Here is a 22,905-nt window from a genome sequence, read left to right as displayed (position 1 = left end):
GGTGGTAGCAGCAATCATACCAGAGAGTCAGGTGTGAGGACTAAATTCAGAGTCTGAGGGCCCCAGTGTATATCACCCAGTGGATAACACCCCAGCCAGGAGTGATAACTAGATTCAGAATCTGAGGGCCCCAGTGCATATCACCCAGTGGATAACACCCCAGCCTGCAGTGAGAACTAGATTCTGAGTCGGAGGGCCCCAGTGGTATCACCCAGTGGATATCACCCCAGTGCAAGAAGGAGGCCGTGGTGAAGAACTGCGACTGCCGCATGGTGCACATGCCAGGTGAGGGCTTATCTCTAGTGCTGGGAGTGGCAGCAATCATACAGAGGGCCAGGTGTGAGGACCAGATTCAGAGTCTGAGGGCCCCAGTGCTTATCACCCCGTGGATAACACCCCAGCCTGGAATTAGAAGTAGATTCAGAGTATGAGGGCCCCAGTGCATATCACCCAGTGGATAACACCCCAGCCTGGTGTGAGGACTAGATTCAGAGTCTGAAGCCCCAGTGCATATCACCCAGTGGATATCGCCCCAGTGCATATCACCCTAGTGCAAGAGGGAGGCCGTGGTGAAGGACTGCGACTGCCACATGGTGCACATCCCAGGTAAGGGCTTACTACTAGTGCTGGGGGTACCAACAATCATACCAGAGGCTCTGGTGTGAGAACTATATTCAGAATCTGAGGGCCCCAATGCATATCACACTGTGGATAACATCCCAACCTGGAATGAGAACTAGATTCTGAGGGCCCCAGTGCATATCACCCAGTAGATATCGCCCCAGTACATATCGCCCCAGTGCATATCACCCAAGTGCAAGAAGGAGGCCATGGTGAAGAACTGCGACTGCCAAATGGTGCACATGCCAGGTAAAGGCTTAACATTAGTGCTGGGGATAGCGAAAATCATAACAGAGGGCCTGGTGTGAGAACTAGTTTCAGAATCTGAGGGCCCCACTGCATATCACACAGTGGATAACACCCCAGCCTGGTGTGAGAACTAGATTCAGAGCCTGAGGGCCTCAGGGCATATCACCCATTTGAAAACATCCCAACCTAGAATGAGAACTAGATTCAGAGTCTGAGGGCCCCAGTGCACATCACCCAGTGGATAACACTCCATCCTGGTGTGGGAACTAGATTCAGAATCTGAGGGCCCCAGTACATATCACCCAGTGGATAACATCCCAGCCTGGAACGAGAACTAGATTCAGAGTCTGAGGGCCCCAGTGCATATCACCCAGCTGACAACACTCCAGCCTGGAGTGAGAACTAGATTCAGGGTCCGAGGGCCCAGTGCATATTACAGAGTGGATATCACCCTAGTGCATATCTCCCGAGTGCATACCATCCCATTGCCAGAGGAAGGCCGTGGGGAAGAACTGCAACTGCCCCATGGTGCACATGCCACATAAGGGACCACCTGTTGGGCTTCGAGTAGCAACAATCGTACCAGAGGATCTGGTGTGAGAACTAGATTCAGAGTCTGAGGACCCCAGTGCATATCACCCAGTGGAAACCACCCCAGCCTGGTGCTAGAACTTGATTCAGAATCTGAGGGCCCCAGTGCATATCACCCAGTGGATAACACCCCATTCTGGAGTGAGAACTAGATTCAGAGTCTGAGAGCCCCAGTTCATATCACCCAGCGGATAACACCCCAGCCTGGAGTGAGAACTAGATTCAGAGTCTGAGGGCCCCAGTGCATATCACCCAGTGGAGAACACCCCAGCCTGGTGTGAGCACTAGATTCAGAGTCTGAGGGCCCCAGGGCATATCACCCAGTGGATATCGCCCCAGTACATATTGCCCCGTTGCTGATCACCCAAGTGCAAGAAGGAGGCCATGGTGAAGAACTGCGACTGCCACATGGTGCACATGCCAGGTAAGGGCTCACCTGTGGAGCCTGGGAGGGTAGCAACAATCAAATCAGGGAGCCTGGTGTGAGAACTAGATTCAGAATCTGAGGGCCCCAGTGCATATCACCCCACTGCATATCACCCTAGTGCGATAAGGAGGCCGCCATGAAGAACTGCGACTGCTGCATGGTGCACATACCAGGTGGGGGCTCACCTGTGGTGCTGGGGGTAGCAATAATCATATCAGAGGCTCTGGTGTGAGAACTCGATTCTAAATGTGAGAACCTTAGGGCTAGATGTATCAAGCTCCCGTTTTGCATTTCTTAAATAGCGAATTTTAAGAAATCGCTATTTGAGAAATGCAAAATTAGATGTATGAAAATTGCGATTCGGTAATAGCGGTTTATTAAAAATCACAATCGCTATTAGTAAATTGAAATTAGGTAATGGGACTCAGTTCATCCCTATTGCCCATAGGTGCAAATGGTTTTGCATTTCCGAATTTGCGATGTCTTGTTAGGAATTCGCAAATTAGGTAATGCAAATCCCAGGGTGCTGGGGGCCTAGGGCCCCCTTTGATGCAGCCCAAAAAAATATTTGTGGACATGTAAAGCGCACACATGCCCTTTTTAATGCATTTTTAAAAATTGCAGATGCTTACCACCAAACTTCAATTCGTGGTAATTGCAATTCCTAAATGCTGAATTCGCACTTTGGAAATGCATGATACATGTGCACTGGTATTCGCAAATAGGTATTCCCTATTTGCGATTACCCATTTAGAAATGGAGTCACAATTTCAGGGAATCGCGATTTTAGCAATTCCTTGAAATTACACTGTGAATGCCTTTCATACATACTGAAAGCCATTTTTGCATTCGCAAAAGGTGTAATTTTGCGATTCGCACCGTTTGTGAATGCAAAAAGCTATGATACATCTAGCCCAAGTGCATATCCACCCTCCATGTAGTGCGAGAAGGCGGTTTTGTGAAAGACTACATCTGCCGCATGGTGCAGATGCCATGTAAGGGCTCACCTGTGGTGCTATCAATAGTCACCATACTGTCTAGGGAGCTGGAGTGAGATCTATGTTCACAACCTGCGGTGCCAAAGTTGGTGCCACAGGGTTATTTGTGACCCTGTGAAGTTGTTTGCCCCTTTGTTCGTTCCTCCATGCGCATGTGATAAATGTACTGTGATCCACGGCGTAAGAATTCACATCCATATGACCCAGCACAGTCTGTTTTGCCACTGACTGTCTGTGTGACCCTGGGCGGCTCAAGGTTCATCTCCTGGTGCATAGTGTGATGTCAGGCAGCTGGCGTCCGTGCATAGCGCTACACTCAATGCCTCCACTGGAGGCGCTGTGTGGTGGAGTGTGTGTCAGGGCTGCATGCAACAATGTGCAGCAGCAACAAGTTTGTGCAAAGAGCTGGGGGGGCATCTTCTCACAGATCCACAGTTCTTAAGGCAGGTCAGCTGTAAGAGAGAGTGTGAAGGAGGGGGGGCACACTTGTGAAGGCTGACATCACTCGACAGACTCAATGCTTTGGCTGTTTTGGATTTTAAAATGCTAAAACAGTGCTAATTGTATTTAGATAGCGCTTACTACCCCTGACTACGCGTCGAAGCGCTTTTCAGCAAGCAGCATGCTACTCCGGAACCCAAAAAGGATCAGTGATGGATTAGTATAGGGAAATATGAGTTAATTTGAGCAGGTGAGGTTTGGGATGAGTAAAGGAGAGATGGAGGGGAAGAGGTCTAATTGATTTACCTCCTCTTTACAACTAAGTTATTATGGCAATTTAAAATTAACAGGTTTGGCTTTTTAAAAAGATGTCTTGTTTTCTGATGTACAGATTAGTGTGTTTGTGAAGTCAGTGGTTACCCGTGGTTGCATCTATGTTCACATGTGTTGCCAGTTACACCTGGGCTTTGTACCTATGCTTTGCATGTGTGTGGCTGCAGGAGCAGCTGTGGCTGGAATGTGAAAGGGGCTTATCACGGGATAGGTATTACAGCATCGTCTCTCTAGGTACTCTGCATATATGTCTGATACTGACACACTCTTCAACTTCAAACACTCACACAACATAGCGTGTATGGCCCTCGTGTGGCCAGAAACAAGCATGAAGTTTCAGTAATATATGCCCAGGTGTTCCCTCAATATTCATTAGTCATCATATGACATCATTTTCCAAGATACAACCTGGGAGTGGCTCCTCCTTTAGTGCGGAGGAGCGTCGTTCTCCCGCCAGCAGCGGCAGCTGCAAAACCTTTACCAGAAAATGATAATAAACTGAGTTTATTATCGTTTTCTGGTAAAGGGACGGGCCAACGGGGTGACAAGCATGGCACTCCCCCTCACTGCGCATGTATGTTTGGCCGGGTGTCTCGGTTGCCGGGCTGGAGAGAGCATGCACAGTCTCCCAGTCTGCCTGTGCTCTCCCAGCCAATCCTAACGCTGCTCTGAGCAGCGTCAGGATTGGCGCACAGCAGGCTGGGAGTCTGTGCCTGCAGCAGAGGAGTGGATTGTGGGTGCAGCGATCGAGGTAAGAGTGTGTTTTTATTATTAAATGTTTATGCCCCCCGCATGCCGCCCCTCCCCTTCCGCGCTCCGCAAGCCATGATTGGTACAACTATTTAACAAAAACACTGCACACATATGTACATAGATGCGCTCACATGTACTCACATACCTTCTCACCTCATACTGACTAACGCAAGCATGCAGGCCATCAGAAATGCACATGTACACAAACGCAGACTCACCCACAATACAGACAAGCTCTCTCACACACACCTGCACATCACACAACTACCTCTTCTTTTATTAAGTGCAAGCACACACTCACATGAACACAGGTGGGACATGTGCAAAACCATGCTCTGAAAAACACATCCATGCACTGACACACACAAATATCCGTTCACTGATACGCACGCATCCCATGCATTGAGCCACAGACACTAATGGATGCAAACATTAGGTGAGTGAGCACACACACACACACACACACACACACACACTCACACTGATTACGATGTTGTGTGACACTGAACACTACATATGGACTGGTGCCACTGATCAAGTTTTCAGCATTTGGGGATTAGTGCACATGAGGCGAGATTTGCAGGAAGTGGTCATCCTTTCAGATCACAAGAGGCAAGAAGCAGGAATCTTGTTCCTTGTGGGCAAAGGGGCCTTCCACCCTGTCAGGTTGTGGTCTTGGAGTGGGAGGGACCTACGATATTCCTGAGAAATGAGGAACCCCCATTCAATCAGCCTTTGCTCTCAGACAGATATGAAAGAGAAATAAACGCAATAATTGCATATTTTGTCTCTGGCAGGAAGTGACCCCTGCCTGTGGGTGCTCTGCTTCCGGTAGGCAGCAGGAAGTGGGGTCAGTAATCTCACCTCCTTCTTTCATGCTTGGTTGGCCTGCTATGTCGCCTGCTGAGGTGAAAGGGGAGTGGGGGCTGTGCCTCAACTTTTTGATGACACGCACTCCCTCTCATCTGTCGTGGTGAAGATTATGGGGGTGATTCTAACCTTGGCGGGCGGCTACCGCCGCCCGCCAAGCGGGAACCACCAAGCGGCCGCCATGCGGCCGCAATAACGCAGCCCCCATTCCAACATTCCCGCTGGGCCGGCGGGCGCTAACCATGTTAGCGCCCGCTGGCCCAGCGGGAATGAGGCTGCAACACAGGAGCCGGCTTCTAATGGAGCCGGCGGTGTTGCGGCCGTGCGACGGGTGCAGTTGCACCCGTCGCGCTTTTCACTGTCTGCCATGCCAAGCTAGTTGGGTCCCCTGAAGAAGTCTCTGAGCTATTGTGCTGGTCTTCACTGATGGTGAATATCTCACAAGCTGGGCGTCCTCTGAGCATCTCGGGTTAATACTGAAGGTATTGTGAGCTCAGGCTCTCTAAGTGTGTTTTGTGGCACACAACAGGAAGTGGTTCCTTGGTGATGTAATCCTGAGTGCATGTTTCTCATCATTACAGATACTCTCTGGTCATCTCCACATGCGTATTGCACACTTCACATCCTTGTGTGATCAGACCCCCTTTGCTGCACCCAATAGTTCCCTTGTTTGTAGTTGGCTTACTCTGTCTCTTGTCCTTCTTTCTCAGGGAACGAGACAATCTGTGCTCCCAACGCCTATATTCAGTGTGCAGACCACACTCTGGGTAAGTGCCTCTCCTCTGCTCACTCACTATATATGGATTCCTGCCGTAACTCCATTCCAAGGAGAGTGTGCGTATGTGTGTGTGACTGTGTGTGTAACTCCATTCTGAGGAGTGTGTAAGTGTGTGTAACTCCACTCTAAGGAGAGTGTGTGTATGTGTGTGTGAATGTAACACCATTACAAGGAATGTGTAAGTGTGTGTAACTCCATTCCAAGGAGAGTGTGTGTGTGAGTGTGTGTGTAACTCCATTCCGAGGAGTGTGTAAGTGTGTGTTACTCCATTCCGAGGAGTGTGTAAGTGTGTGTAACTCCATTACAAGGAGTGTGTAAGTGTGTGTAACTCCATTACGAGGAGTGTAGATGTGTTTATGTGTGTGTAACTCCATTCCAGGAGTGTGTAAGTGTGCATGAGTGTATGTGTGTGCGCGTAGCTGTGTGTGTAACTACATTGCAAGGAGAGAGTACGTGTGTGCATTTGGACCCTAGAATAGAAACTGTGAGACATATGCTTTACTCCAGTAAGCCAGCATGTATGTATGTGTGGGTGTGTGTGCATTTATAGATGTGTGTGTGTGTGTGCGACTTTTTTTGGGTGGGTGTCAGCTCTAAGACAGATATAAATCGTTTGTGAGCAAGTCAGAGTCTTTCTACCTGTCTTCCAGTGATTACCTGTGACCTTCCGTTTGTGTGTGTGTGTGTGTGTGTGTATGTGTGAGGGAGCAGGAGGAGCATGTACACTCTGGGATGTGTAAGTTTGTTTGTTCTACCATGTGGGGGGCAATTGTTCTATGTGGAGAGTATATGTGTGTATATGTGTGTGTGCATGTGGTTTTGTGTGCTTCAATGTGAATGTACAGAGGGATCATGTACAGCCCACCAGATGGACTGTGCATGATCCACATGTGTTATATGTGCGTGATGTGCATGTATAGTCCACATTTTGGCACAAGAAAGAGAGAGCTAGAGAGAGAATGTGTGAGTGTGTGTCTCCATCTGTGCATTTGTGGTAAACATACATACTTCATACTAAGGTACATTTGTTTGTGCCCATTCATCTGTATGTGTTTCTTCTGGCCATACATGTGCTAGTTTGTGTGTGGATGTCCATCTATACGTGGCTGTATGTATATGTGCATGTGTTATCCTCATCAATCTTATATGCATTCACATATCTTGAAATATTTTGCAGGCATTTGGCCAGTGGATACATATAATAGGAGTGTGCTTCTTGTCTTGCTTGAGTGTCTCTCTCCTTTTCTAATGGAGTTAAAGGTTTGCATCCTCCTGAGATCCGGCCATGGCCTTTTCACACATCACTCACACACGTCCACTCCAGTGGCTCCTCAGTCACAGTGTCTTCTGACCTTCCCAGATGCCATGGTGGAGGACACAACCGAGAGGTGCTCCTGCCCCACGCCCTGCAACATGACACGCTATGGGAAGGAGATCTCCATGGTGCGCATCCCGAACAAGGGCTCCGCCCGCTACCTGGCCAAGAAGTACCAGAAGAACGAAACCTACATAAAGTGAGTCCTGGGAAGGAAAGGTCATGGGCTGGGCACTCTCTCTCTGGCTCCTGCCCTGGAGGACTGCAAGGCAGACATGGCAGAGAAGAGAAAAGTCAGTGGTTGGGCATGTGTGTGAAGAGGGCAAGGGGGCTTCTGGTCACCTAAAGAAGCATATTCATACCAGTGCGGAAGAAGGGAATGGGAGGACCTCATTGGAAGCTTGTAATCCAACCCACTGGTGTTGGCCCAAACTTCTTCTTGTTTACCTCTTGTTGGCTCTCTTAGTTTAAATGGAACCTGTGTGACACCAATATAATCAAATCTCTAACAGTGCTAAATAAGTTGTGACTGGCTGTTCCAATGTGTTTAGAATTCATTTAGAAATATTACATCCCAACAAAAGCCTTTTCATGTCCTGATGAAGGCCTTTTCATTCAGATGGCAAAAACACTGACACCATTTTGCATGGCTGTAAAACTTCTTTCAAACCAAGAACAAATGTACCAGCTGAAGAAACTGGGAACACTAGAACATATACACTGGCAAACTACTTTGCTATATTGGATATTTTGAACTACTAATATTGCATAGCTCAGAAGAAATCATTCATAGCTAGGATGATGCTAAACTTGCTCGGATTACATTGATTCGGAATATTAATTAGCAAAAGATAATTTTGGGGAAACACTTGTGTACTAGGGGGCTGACATAAAGAGAAGTATACAATAAAAGACCAAATTAAATTGAGCAACGAGAAAAATTCTAATATCCAAAGTAAAATAAATCATTATAACTGCAAGGTTATAGGTGAGTCAAATCAATAGGAGAAAGACCATTGGAAATAAATATATCCTGAACTTGGCATGAATTACTTTCTAAAATGATGTGTGAACTCGAGCAATATTGTCTACTAAAACACTTTGGCTCAGATTTATTGAAGACCTGCGCCAACACAAGATGACACAAAGGGGCATATGTAAGAGCCCCAAGCGCCACAGGAACGTCACTTTAAGTGACACTGCGGAGGCGCTATGCACTGTACCGTATTCACAAGTTGGCGTTAAGCTTAACGCCACCTTGTAAATACGGCCCCTTCACACGGAGCACTGTGCGTGGAATGGGCGTGCAATGAGTGTTGTTGTTGGCGTGCCACAGCAATAACCATTGCATTTTTTATGCTGCCTCAGATTTATGAGTTTTGGTAAACCTGAGGCAGTACCAAAATCTAACGCCACCTGGGGAATGGGGGGGGGGGGAGGGGGCGTTAGAGTGTCACAACGAGGTGAAGTCCTTTTATTACTCCTCGTTTTGTGCTCTTTCTGTGTGTGATGCATTTTGCAGCACATATAGAAAGAGCAAATTGCCATTGAAGATTGTTTTCGTGGAGGAAGGTGTCCCTTCCTGCACAAAAACAATCTCCCCCTCAACACAGCCATCCTTGCACTATGGTGCAAGGGTGGTTGTGTTGGCGTGCGGCAGCAAATTTTGTGCCGGCATGGGGAAAACAAACGGTGTGCTGTATTATTGTAAATACACTGCATCCCTGCGTTTTGTAAGTTACGGAGCGCGACACTGCTAAATTTGACGCAGCGACGCGCACCCTCATTTCCACTTAAATCTGACCCAAAGTTTTCACAAAATCATTTTATACTGCAAAGTTGTCCATTTCTCAGCGCAAAAGCACTTTGCTCTTTGTGTCAGAGGGGCATTACTGGAGTTTTAGGAGAATATTTATCGGGATTTGGCGTAGGGTAGTACAGCAAGTCATCTTGCTGCACTGCCCTACGCCAGAGTGAAAGGGTAAGAATGGACCGTATTTATGCAATACAGTGCATTCCTGTCCTTTCCCCCTGTGCTGGTGCCATTTCGGCAGCCTAATGCCAATGCAGGCAGCCTTGCACCATGCAGCAAGGGTGCATGTGATGTCGGCAGGATTATTGAAGTGCAATGAAGGGACACCTTCCTGCACAAAGACAATCCATGGATGCGTTTCCTCTTTCTATGTGTGCTGCAGAATTCAGAACACATAGAAAGAGGACAAACGAGGAGAAATTAAGATATTTCTCCTTATTCCGCCTCACCTCAGGAGGCGTAAGATTTTGGCATTGCTCCAGGTTTACGTGAATTTGTAAATCTGGAGCAGCGTCAAAATTCATGGGTGTTTCGTGGGAAAACCCACTGCAATGCCCAGGGAACACCTCCCTTCCAGCAGAGTAAGGCAACTCAGCGACTTGCTCTGCCTTACCTTACTCCATATCCATAAATGCTTACAAAGCCATGCAAAGTGGCTTTGCGTAGCCTCATAGGTATAGTTCAGAGGTTTGTGCTGCGGACAGTCACAAAAAGTGACGCAACAACAGCCCAAGTCTCTCATAAATATCCGCCTTAGTTGGGCAGATCAGCTTAAATACTCATTTGTTTTGGCACACAGTCCATCGACTAAGATAGCCAGACCGGCTTTGCATTAAAAAAAAACCTCTTTGAAACAGGTGCTGACAAGGAGAAATTTTTTCATTTCTCAAAGAAGTCCACTGATTGCATTTGTCCTGATGTGCATAGCAGACATCCACAGTGTGGGATCCTTCTGTGTTTTTGACCAAACATAATAATGTGCCTTGGAAGGGTATGTGTCGAGTACAAACCTGATGCTAGCCAGTGCGCACTCACCTCTGGAGGCGGCAGTGCTTAATTTGAGCCAGTGGTTTCCTCTGCTCGGCCCCGTCAATTAATTTTCAACACAGGGACTCATGACACCCAGCCACATGGTGGCGCTGTTTGTCCAATTTTGTGATGAACACATCAGTTATATAATAATTCTTTATACATTAAAAATGACTAATACCTGCCATCCAAAGCTATAAAATTAGCATGGGTGACAGATATTAGTCATTTTTAATGTTCACAAAGTCTGTCATCAGTAGCCCAGTGGGTGGTGCAAAGCTGCTGTGGTGTCCTAACAAGGGCCCTGGCTCCTGTCTCCTTACATATTAGGTACTGAGAGGCTGTGTGTCCTGAAAGGCTGCATTTTAGAGAACCAGCAGCGAGGTGACATTAGCAGTAATGCAACCTTAATAAATATGGCTCTGCCTTGTATTTACCCTATTGATCCGTGCAACACAGTCACTTTGATGCGTTGCCTGAAAATTGATTAAATCTGGGCCATTGTGTTCCTCTTCTTCTGATTGGAGCAAGAATTAGGCCATTATTTGTGAAGTCACTGGGGTGCATGAATGAATAAATCTTTATTGTATGAAAAAAATAAATTATCTATTATAATAATAAAACATGAGTTGTAAAAATACCAAGAACATAAAACTTTCTGAAAAATGTACATTTCATTTACTTTCTTAAGACAGTGATAAGAAAAATCTAATAATTTAGTCAATTTCCCAGTAATCTCACCAAGGAACTAAACGCCCCTAATTCGCACGAGAACAATTATTTTTGAAAAACTAAAAAGGCAATGACGACATTATTCACACGTCTTTGGGTGCCTGCAGTGTGACAATGTTTTGCCATAACTACTGACTTCTCGGAGGTCCAATACTTTTGGAAAGTCAGCAGTAGGCCGGTCTGTATTTAATTCAACAGGATGCTTGTGTGACCCTATGTCCCTGTGACCTTGAGCTATCATTGTATAGTGGGTACATTGTGCATTGAGACTGACCCCGTGTGTGCACATCACAGATACATTAGGAAAGAGCAGCCACAGCACAAAGGGTAGCGTTTCCACTCCTTCGTCCCCTGTGCCACAGCATTTCTTAAACTGCCACCTTGACTAACTCCACCTGCGATGGGAAACAGAGCCCTTACTGAAACACTGAGATTTTATGTTTTTTCTTCCCACTTACAGAGAAAACTTCCTGGTTTTGGACATTTTCTTCGAGGCTCTGAACTTTGAAACCATTGAGCAGAAGAAGGCCTACGACCTTGCGGGATTGTTGGGTACGCGGGTTGAAACATGTTGGTTTCCACACTTATGTCGCTAGTGTTTCTTCGCTCTCCACATGCACTACCCTGTTCCAAATAACAATCTGTGGTGTTGGTATGCTTTACACGATTGAAATACCATAACCTAACAAACAACTCATATCCGCTACTATCGATTGCGCCAGTTTCTGTAATTTTGCGTAAGTATGGATCTGAAGTATTTGCCACACAATGCATTAACTACTGGATACTCTCCAGGTTTTAAAACTAAAAACAATGTTTAGTTCCCACAGTCACTGGAAATGCTGAATATTAAAAGCAGAAGTAAAAGTCAGGTAGCCACGTCTCACCTGTAGGCTTCTGTGATTAGGGGCTAAAGGGGGGGGGGCGGGGCGTCTACCCTAGAAATCAGTTCACTGATGTAGTCAGACTGCTGACCGGTGGGTTTATGTGTTCTGTCTTCAGCAGGAAAACAGCAAATACACAAATAAGTGTATTTAGAACAGGGTGGAAAGAATGATTCTTCCTTTGCATTTGCCTGGGTTTGATTAAGTATTTCTGCACTGATTCCATGATTATATCGACCAAATAACACACCAGAGGACAATATAACACAATGACACACTGGACACATACCCAGGCAAATACACAAAGTGTAAGAGTGATATTGCTATTTTTTTATTTATTTAAATGATCTTTTGTTGACCATTTAAAGTTTAAAGAAAGGGATGTTACAAGCGGTGGAGTCCTTGAGTCAGTTTTACTCCAGGCGTGAGCTCTTGCACAGGGCGGCTGGTGGAGGATGTGAGAGAGCGGCCGCCTCTGGTGTAAGGATGGGGGAGGGGGCATTGTGGAAGTGTAGTAAGTAGCTGGGTGGATGCAGTGAGATGGTACCGTCAGCCATGGATGCTCTGCGTGGTTGAACATGGTGGGATGGGGCCCTCCAGTGTGGGCGGCATCCCAGTCCATCTCACATTGCACACCACGCCACCTCAGTTTAGACCCAGCCATATGCAAATCAGTCTTGACCCTGCTCCACCAGAAGTAGTCCAGCCAAAAGTACAAGGCGAGGTCCTCTCCAAACCAGAACACAACCAACCCAGTGCTGCTGTTACCCTTACTAGGGCTCATCAGCCAGGTACAGCTTGGTTCCAGCAGCACAGTCAGCACTGACGTTGTGGCTAGCTTAAAGAACAATTAAAGGATACCTGAACCGAAGCTTATGTAAAGTCAGGCATGAGAATGAAAAATTCTAGGGTAAGGTTCAGATGAGGGTCACTACAGTGCAGTAAAAGAGGCGGTGAAGCTCTAGTACGCATATAGAATCAACAAACCCTCCAACCAAAGTAGTAAACTCTTCATGGTGTATGGAAGCAGCGTCAGCTTGGAGACCATGAAGAACTTGCATCCTGCTGTGCGACATCATAGCTAAAACATTCAGACTCAGGCCGAATCACTTGCAAGCCACCCATGCCCTCGCCCACCCTGTAAGAAGAAGGTGTAACAAGCCTCATGCTAATTCTGCATTCTCATGTATGAAAACAATCTGAATAGGTAAGTCAGAACAAGGTCTCAGGCCTTCCTACTGCTCTGTGCTTGGCAGCATCTCTGAAAGTTCACCCAGAACCTCATTCAGGACTTCACTCAGCTGCTAAAAGCATTCCATCAGTTGGGAACCATAGGCATCCCTCCATCATGCCATGATCCCCCCATTACTCTGGGAAGTCACTTGCCCTGATGAAGGCGCACAGGCAGATCGACACATCTCCATTTGCTGCTACTGAGAAAGATTCTGGTGCACAAGTCCCAGCACTTCATGGACCAGTCCAGCTGTGTACATTGGGGAGGGACATTAGGAGAATGAACTACTTTCCATTTAGTTAAAAACTGTGCATTTGACCTATGTGCAGTCTGTTGGAAATTGGATTATTGGTAAGAGAAACTAAGTACCTACACTTAGCAACAGGCCACTAACCACCACGTAGGTCCGGTTAGGTCTCAATAAATTAAACCCAGCTCAACCCTTGGTAGCTTGGCAACGAGCGACAAGGCTTAACTTAGGAGACAAACTTGTAAAGCATATAAAAATCACAAAATAGTAAATAAGTAGACCACAAAACACAATAAAAATCCAAAACCAATTTATAAAAATAGATTATATTTTTATCTTTAAAATGACACCAAAACGATTACAATCGGAGAACGGGAACCGGAGATATGAATTTTTAAAGGCCTGCCTTTAAAATGACACTGGGCACCTCAGCAGAGCACCTTTGGGTGCACCACCTATGCTGGGGTCCCTAAACCTAAATGCCCTACCATATACTAGGGACTTATAGGTAGGTTGACTTAGCCAATTATAATTAGCCTAATTTGTATATTCATTTTATACAGAGCACTTGACCTGGGACTGGTTAGCAGTACCCAGAGCACCATCAGAGTCGGGAAAACACCAGCAAAATGTGAAAAATAGGGGCAAAATGTCAGGGGGCCTCTGCAATCAGCCCTGTTTTCTCACACAGTCTATAAATTATCTGCATAAATTAATTTCACATTTAAGAAGCAATTCAATAATCTAGCGGATTACATGTCTCTGTGAGTTCAATCAATCAGTAGATTTGTAGAGCGCTTCTTGTCACCCGAGGGTATCCAGGAGCTGGAGTTAAAGGCTCGCCCCTGATATCTGCTGTAGCCTGAAGGCCACACCTTCAAACCCCAGCGAGTTCAACACGGGCATCTTTTCCTTTGATTTCAACTAATTGAGTACCATTGGGTAACAGTAACAACTGTATGTGCAACGCATATAAAACACTATATAAAAAAAGCATATATTTAAACTAAATGCTCACAGAAACAGTCTCCCTTAAAGAAGTGTGTCTTTCATTCTCGTTCTGCGCATTTTTTATTCTTCATGCCTCATCATCCTAGAGTGTCCAGCTTTCAGTCTAATACCTGTTCTGTGACAAGGCGCTATAGAAAAACTCTATATAAAGAAATAGGACACCAAGTAGCCAACAGTACTTAATGTACTGCAACAGAAACAACGTAGACCGCCTTCATGCCAAGGTCCCCCTCTAACTAGCAGCGTCAGGATTGGGCGCAGGGCAGGCGGGGAGCCTGTGCCTGCCAGCAGAGGCGCAGGACGCTGCATGGTGTGCGCAGCTTTCAGATACGTTTATTTTCTTGTTTTTTAATTTTGTTAATATTCCCCCCCTTACCTCCTCCCGCACGCGCGTTGCCCCCTCTAACACCTCGAGCCGCGACTGCTAATGATGCTCTTGATGCAGAATTTTGACACAAATGAATACACGGAAATGAGAGGACACAATATAGGAATCAGGAAATGTAGATCAGCGTCACCCTTTGATGCCCCTCTCCACGGTCACCCATTGAGAGCATCTACGTGACAGGCAGGCCCTGATTTCAGGCCAGCTACCAGCCATGATGTTTTTCTTACCTCCATATGTTTCTTTTCACCTCTGCCAGGTGACATCGGGGGACAGATGGGTCTGTTCATCGGAGCCAGCATCCTGACCATCCTGGAGATACTGGACTACATCTATGAGGTGAGATCGATGTGCTCTGCTGGGGGTGGGCGTGCAAGCACCAGGAGGTTCATCTTCAAGGTCCTTCATGGACCACCTCCCAGCATCTTGGAATACCAGGCCCGGTGAACGAAGTCAGCATCCTCATGTTGGCAACACGAGCAGATGAAGTGCTCTCTCAAGCCCATCTTGGGTATGGATAGTGGGGGGTGGTACATCTGGTGAAGGAACTTTAGGTGAACGAGTCACAACCTGTAGTTGGGGGGAGGACATCCTAGTTTGTGGGCAGCTGAAGCGCCATTGGTGCTCAGATGGTGAGGGCTCCAGCTTCGCTACACATCTACAGACATATTTAAAAGTCTGTGATGAAGGGCAGGGCAGCAAGTGGCCTTGCTGCGCTGCCCTGCGCCACAGGAAAAGGGAGGAAATACCCTGTGTTTACAAGATACGGTGCATTTCTGTCCTTTTCCCCTGCTTTGGTGTGCAAATTGCTGCCTAGCCCCAACTCAGTCACCCTTGCACAAGGGAGTCGGTGTTGTCAGCAGGATTGGTTTTGTTGAGGAAGAGACACCTTCCTGCACAAAAACAATCCTGTGAGGCATTATCCTCTTTCAATGTGTGTGTGCTGCACAATGCAGCACACATAGAAAGAGTAAAACCGAAGAGAAAAAATATATATCTCCTCGTTGCGCCTGTCCTGGGAGGCTTACAGTTTTGATGCACTGCCAGCTTTACATATCTTGTGAATCAGGAAAGCGTCAAACCCCATGGGTGTTGTGTGGGAACACCCACCGCAATGCCCGTGGTACACCTTCCTGACGCAGTGTACGGCAATGTAGCAACTTGCTGTGTGTTGTCTTACACCACATCTACAAGGCCATGAAAAGCCACGCAAAGTGGCTTTGCATGACCTTGTAGATATTGTTCTTCACCCTGCGCAGCCAGTGCGTCACAAAAAGTGACGCACAGACCATGCACTGGTCTTGTGAATAAGCCCCGTAGTGTAGACCAAGGTCTGCATACAATTATACAGCTACGTGATCAGTGTTTTTGGGGGTAGAAGAAGTTAGAACCAGCTGCAATGCAGGGAGTAGTTTAGTGGCCTCCGGAATGTTGGGTGCAGTTTCTAACAAGGGGCTCTCAATCTAGATCAGAGGAGGACGCCTAGAGCAGCGTATTCTGGGTGGTCAGTGATATCTTGCAGGGGGACAAGCCAACCGGCTGGATAGAGGTCACCCATAGTAGTGGCAGGCGTTACAGCTGGAGACGGGGTCCACATTCGGCTGTAAGGGATGTAGCAGGGTCATGAATGAGAGGTATATCATCTGCGTATAGGCAGTCCACCTCAGCTCAGCATCTCAGGCAATCCCAGGCCCAAGTAGTGCACCCCCCAGTGTCAGAATCAGCTCGAAGCCGAAATGGGTGTTATTGAGACCCGAGTACTCTGATATTTTCTATGCCAAAGTCCAAAAAAAGATCACAGAGCTACAGACCCTACAAATCAAGCAGCCACACTGTAGCTCAACCGGAAGAAAGTAGATCTCACTTCAGAAGCCCCCAAAGAACTTCAATGGTTTTCAGCAACATAGAGAATAAAACAAAAGGTCCCCATGCTATCATCAAAGAATAGGAGGGACTTAGGACCAAAATATTTAATGGTTCTTTTTCTTCTTTACACAACCATCAGCAATCTGAGATCAAGAAAGGCAACCATGAGAAGCATGGACGTCCACTGGTCGGGTGTCTGGTTGCTCAGCTCTAGAATGTATTGTGTCCAAAACTCATGATCTGACCCAGTCTTGCGATCTTCAAAAAACCCAGAAAGCATGTCTCTCAAAGAGGACTTTCTGTCCCATCCAAAGGTCCTAGGGCTGCCACTTGTTCCTAAAGGGCCATGCCCCGAAGAGCACAAAAGTACCACAGAGGAACCAGAGGCCCCTAGACCTCTCACAGTCAATGTCCCCCTACCTGAGGAAGGCACATGGCACCTGAGAACTTGTCGTCTTTCCTCAATAGTGCTTTGAAGTGGCTGCAGCCACAAGCCATCTCTTGCCGTAACACTTAAGTAAACAAACCATAACCAAGACCAGCCATTGCAATTCAGAAACAAGAGTGAAATGTAATAATCTCTAACCCTACAATAGACATAATCACAACCAGAAAATACTTTGTTATACTACAACCATCAGTTCTGATAGTTAAGTTGCAAAATCACAAAAAACTAAAGCCTGCACCTAAATGAAAACTCAGTTGACTAAAAAACATATGAGGGTGCAGTAAACATCAGTGGGTCATGTAGACATATATGGCCAGTGAAATGTTAAAGTCAGGAGTTGTAGTAGAAACGTGGACCAGCCTCACGGGCCAGCCCAGCTCAGGGGACTTCAAGGTCAGATGGACAAAGCAGTTGAACGTAGTGAATATTTCTACATTCTGTCTAGGAGCACTAGGCAGAAATAGGAGGTCTCGATGAATGATGCTCCCGGATTCTTTGTGGCCTCTCAGGAGAGGTCCATGTGGAAACAATTTGTGGGTGTCTGAGTTGAACTCCAGAAGAGGGGACTGAGTTCCTTCTATAGCACTCTTGCAAGGCAATATCACCTTGTCTACCTCAAGATGTGGCCTTGAGTGAGGAAACAGAGCAAACCTGCCTAGTGAGGATGCCCTTAAGGCAAGTGTGGACAGTGGTAAAGTCCATCACTGGCCTTCCCGTCTTACATGAGGTCCACTTGCCCTCATCATGGAGCCTGAAGTTGTGAGTTGTGAATGCAAATGTAGTCTCATGATGAGGGCTGTGGGTTGCAACCACATGTTGTGCACATCATGAGGATGGGTTGGAGGTCTCTAACGTAATTTAATGCATATCGTGTCACGGGGTGGGGCCGCAGGCATAGATTGAGAGTCCTGTATATACTAAGGGATACAGTTTGTCATACCATCAAGAGGGGTCTGCTGCAGACAGACTCTAATACACAACATTAAGCTGGGGTTGTTTCTAAAGGATTATCCCAGTTGGCCAAAGTAGTTTATTTAATGCACTGGCGAATGTGTGTTCAGTTCAGTCTACTTCATAAAAAAGCAGTTATAGAGGCTTCCATTAGCCCAGTTACACTATGTTCCAAAATACGCATACCATGTTAACTTCAGATAAATATAGTTATTCTTTAGTTAGTCATAATAACTAACATAGTGTGTATCAGGCTTTGGACACCACTGGGCCCCTGTGCGTTCTGGTAGATGCTGTTCACAGTGTATCCATAGCTACTCTCTGCATTTCTCTGTTGTCACACCATATCTCTGCAAGCCTCTTAACACTGGTATTTCTCCGTCTTTGACTCTCATCTAAATTGCTTATCTCACTTTCTTCATTTCTTGTTCCTTCTAGAAATCCCTAACAAGGAGACACATGTTTCACCCTGTAGAGGACTTTTTCAAGGCAAATAACTAGTTCCATGTTTCATAATGAAAGCACGAACACGAGAGATGCAAAATCTGCTGGTAGCCTTGTAAAAGCTTCTCACAAGATGAAATATCGGTCACCTGGTTGACCTTGAAATAAAGACTAATGGTTTTTATTTGATTCTACATCTGATTTTACGCTTCTCATCTCCACTTGCCTTTTTCCAGGTGATGATTTGGAATGGGTATTACAACAACACACCCCTTTCAGGAGAGGCTTTATTTACAGTCTCTGACATGCAATACAACTCTTTCTCTCACAATTCTACAAGTGTGTGCACAGTGGTGTGTGGCTGCAGAAAGCATAGCTGCCTCCCTTCCCCAGTCACACTGAGCTTGTTCAACCCCTGGAAGTCTTAGCCGCACAAGAGGAAGAAATGTACCTTTACTTTCATAATTTACCCTGAGGGACAGCAGTGCTGCTCCCTCTGAGTGCGTGGTCAGCCCAGAGAGAAGGGTCATGCCAGAGAGAAGGGTCATGCCAGAGAGAAGGGTCATGCCAGAGAGAAGATTCATGCCAGAGAGAAGGGTCATGCCAGAGAGAAGGGTCATGCCAGAGAGAAGATTCATGCCAGAGAGAAGGGTCATGCCAGAGAGAAGGGTCATGCCAGAGAGAAGAAGGGTCATGCCAGAGAGAAGGGTCATGCCAGAGAGAAGGGTCATGCCAGAGAGAAGATTCATGCCAGAGAGAAGGGTCAGCCCAGAGAGAAGATTCATGCCAGAGAGAAGTGTCATGCCAGAGAGAAGGGTCATGCCAGAGAGAAGGGTCATGCCAGAGAGAAGATTCATGCCAGAGAGAAGGGTCATGCCAGAGAGAAGGGTCATGCCAGAGAGAAGATTCATGCCAGAGAGAAGGGTCATGCCAGAGAGAAGGGTCATGCCAGAGAGAAGGGTCATGCCAGAGAGAAGATTCATGCCAGAGAGAAGGGTCATGCCAGAGAGAAGGGTCATGCCAGAGAGAAGATTCATGCCAGAGAGAAGGGTCATGCCAGAGAGAAGGGTCATGCCAGAGAGAAGGGTCATGCCAGAGAGAAGATTCATGCCAGAGAGAAGGGTCATGTCTGTCTTTGACAGCGATGACTGACGCTCATCCATCTGACATGCCCTCCCTCTGTCCTACTCACCCTTTGCAGTCGCTAGCACTCCTGTGTCTCTGTCACTGCTTCCCACTCTTCTACACCCTCACTTCTTCTTTCTGTCTCTTCCTGTCAATCCTCCATGCTTCATACACAAACCTTTCTCTCAAGATCTCCCCCTTCTTGAAAATGTCCAATTTAATTCATGGTCCCCATCCTCAATCTACCCTGTATTTGTATCCTTCTTCTTTCCCTGCGCTCTCATTCCTTCAATCATTATTTTCTCATTCCATTTCATATGCTTTTCCTTGTTTCTTCCTAGGTGATCAAAGTGAAGGTTAATCGCATCTTCCGAAGCAGGAAGCCCCCCAACAAGAAGCCTTCAGAAAGTGTTGCTACCCTGAGAATGGACGACCTGAAGGAACAGGTACTCGTGAGAAGTATTATGGCCTCAGACACTCCACTGGAGTCCGGCAGGTTCCTCGGCACTGGCCTCACACATTCCCAATGTGTCAGTCATTCCTCAATGAATGATCGCATGTACTTCATTGGAGTGTCTTTCACTTCCTGTCATTGGCCCCCAAATACATCAGTGGTGTGTCACTCATTCCCCCATCAAGTACCTCTTTCACTTCAGTGGAGTCCAGAACATTATTTCATGACTGAGCCTATGCAGTTCAATGAAATCTGACTTATTTTCACAGCAATGGCCTCATTAACTTCAATGGAGTCTCATGTCATTCATACAATCCAATGACGTCTTAGTCTTAACTATGTGTACCCTTCAATAGATTCTCACTCATTCATATATTTCAATGGAGTCTCATGTCATTCACTACCATACTGGTCACAAAAAACAAGAGTTTCTGCAAACAGCCAGGAACCTCCACTAAGCAAGGTTTGGGGAAGATAGCCCCTCACAGGCAACAGTGAGGGAGTCTTTTTGGGCCACCCTGCCCAGCATTAGTGTTGGGTTTTCTCCTGGAACACTGGAAGTGGTGAACCGTGGTGTCTTAGATTAGGGATCACATGAACCTTCCAAAATAAAATACCTAGGAGGGAGGATATGTGACCTAGCAGATAGAGCTGCTCCCTTTGGAATCTCTGAACCAGGTTTAAATCCCACTGCCCTTGATTCAACATTGTGTGATTCTGGGCAAATCGGTTAGGAGCCAATTTATTTCTTCGCGGATGGACCGTTGCTCTGCCAGGGCCATGGAGTAAATTACTCCGTTGACCTGGTGGAGGGACCATCCGCCAGATTTGAAAAATGATTGCAACGCTGGCAGTCATCTATAAAGCACTGCCAGCAACCACTGTCACAGTGGTTCCTGTCAATGCATTTCACTGTTTGGTGCAGGGGTCCATCAACATGACGGAGAACCTTTAACCAAACAGTTTTTTTTTTTTTTTTTTAGAAAAACCCAAAACAGGATTTTCTTCTTGAAAATAAAAAAATACGGTGCTCGTCTCGTCATGGGAGTCTCCACTGCCTCTTATTGCCTATCTATAAGTCAGGTGGGCGGAATTAGAGGTCTGCCTCTGATGGCCCTTACTTCACATGGCCATCGGAGGAGATTAATCATGGCAGAGACAAAGTAGTCTGCAGCCTGATTACACCTATGGACCTCTTGCATCTAAGTAAGATGGGCGGACCATTATCTTGGTAGTAAGCTTACTCCGTCACGGGCCTTAATCTCCTTCTGCTTAAAAATGGGAAATGAAGTGTGTGTAAAATGTATTTGTGTAATCCCCACTTGATGTACACGATCTTGTAGATAATCTCCTAACCCTTACGTAATGTACAGTGCTGCACAGCTTCTGAGCGAGGTTTGCGCTATACAGATACCAAGACATTCATTCATACATAGAGGAACTCAAGGGAAACAAGCCACAAGACTGCAAGATGACCGAGCCAGAGCAAGCAGTTGTAGAGACGCTTCCCTACACGTGGCTTCCAAAGGTGACCAGGCTGCAGGTGTCTTCATGTCCATGTCCAGGGCTCTCCTCTGGCAGCTGGGCTAATGACGCCAGGCTTGTGCTGGCACCTGCAGGGTGTTCTTCATTATCAAACAATATCTGAACCTGAAGTACTTTCTCAACATTTATCCTGCTTGTTGCAAAGCAGTTCAGGACTGAAAAGCTAAAAATGGGCAGCCACTTATGCACTCTGAAATTTACATCAAAAGTTTTGTGGTGAATATTCAAAGTCATTTGCTTTTGCATATCTTAAGTGCTGTGAATGGATCATTTGAGCAACTGGTCAGGGATAAGGGTATGGTTGGGTCCAAATATATTTGCCCTTTGCAAATAAGTATGCTGTATTTATGATGCTTTATCCTTTGTTTGACAAAGGCGTTCCATCTCTTTCAGAGTTCCTGCGAGGCAATGGGAAGGCACCCAGAAGGTCCTTACGCTACTACCATGCTACCGAACCACCACCACCATCACCACTACACTCGTCAGGGAGTTTTCGAGGACTTTGCTTGCTGAAATGAAGTGGAACAGATAGGAAGGCCTGATCTCTGGTGCGGCTTGGGCTCAGCTCCTGTCCCAGGCTTATGGATGCTCAAGAACCAAAGGCAAACCTGTCTACAGACAACCATCTACCCTGAAAACCAGAGTCAGGCACCTACCTTCCAATGGGAGGGCCCAAGGGCCACATGAACACGGCCCCGCTGGCAACTGGGATCAGAGATCTTCCAAGCTGAGAAAAGAAGACTCAAAACTCCCTTGAGTGGCAAGAATCCAGGGGTGGAGAACATGCTACCACTATTACGTAGACATTGGGTAGGTGTTACTCCAGGGGCAGGACTGTCAGCACTTTTTAAAAAGGGCCCCAACCTGCACCCCTCACCTCCGGTATGTTTTTCAAAAAACGCCAAAGACTCCACCCCCAGAGAAGGATGGTTTACCCCTTCGCCCACTCAGAGGTCACGCAGCCTCATCTTGAAGCACACAAACTACAGAGCCTCTCGCCCTTTAAGACACTGGAAACTAGACGAAGGCACTGGTTGGACCACCCGGTATCTTTGCAGCGGGTCTTGTACAGTAGCAGGCTCTTCCCAATAGAATCTCCCTTTGTAAAAATAAATATCTTTCTTCTAGTATGTAACATAACATTCACCGCTGAGAATTTGCTCCTTATTTCAAAGTTGCATTATCCAAATAACAAGGTTGGGCATGAGGATGAGTTGGTGTGGGCTATTGGATGGGAGGGAAGTGAGTGTAATTTGTAGATGGGATGTCCTCTAAGGAAAGCTGTGAGGGGATGCTACTAAATATGAAAGATAACCCTGGCTGCCAGCACTTCATCTGTTGGGATTGGTTTCTTCTTA

The 22,905-nt window shown here is 46.6% G+C and overlaps 1 protein-coding gene across 2 annotated transcripts in view; it reads left to right on the top strand.

Moving 5' to 3' along the window:
* ASIC4 (acid sensing ion channel subunit family member 4) overlaps positions 1-22,693 on the top strand; it is a 942,253-nt gene extending 919,560 nt beyond the window's left edge. The window contains exons 5-10 of one of the 2 annotated variants that reach the window (XM_069227149.1): positions 5,994-6,050; positions 7,422-7,575; positions 11,411-11,502; positions 14,974-15,053; positions 19,890-19,994; positions 21,941-22,693. In XM_069227149.1, the coding sequence (XP_069083250.1) occupies positions 5,994-6,050; positions 7,422-7,575; positions 11,411-11,502; positions 14,974-15,053; positions 19,890-19,994; positions 21,941-22,060 (608 nt within the window). In that variant the 3' untranslated portion in view covers positions 22,061-22,693. The remainder of the gene's footprint in view (positions 1-5,993; positions 6,051-7,421; positions 7,576-11,410; positions 11,503-14,973; positions 15,054-19,889; positions 19,995-21,940) is intronic. The other variant, XM_069227150.1, reaches the window with a different exon arrangement.
* The last annotated feature ends 212 nt before the right edge of the window (positions 22,694-22,905 follow it).

Source organism: Pleurodeles waltl, chromosome 3_2, assembly GCF_031143425.1.
Source record: "Pleurodeles waltl isolate 20211129_DDA chromosome 3_2, aPleWal1.hap1.20221129, whole genome shotgun sequence".
NCBI classification, from domain to species: Eukaryota; Metazoa; Chordata; class Amphibia; order Caudata; family Salamandridae; genus Pleurodeles; species Pleurodeles waltl.
This window is presented reverse-complemented; position numbering and strand designations above follow the sequence as displayed.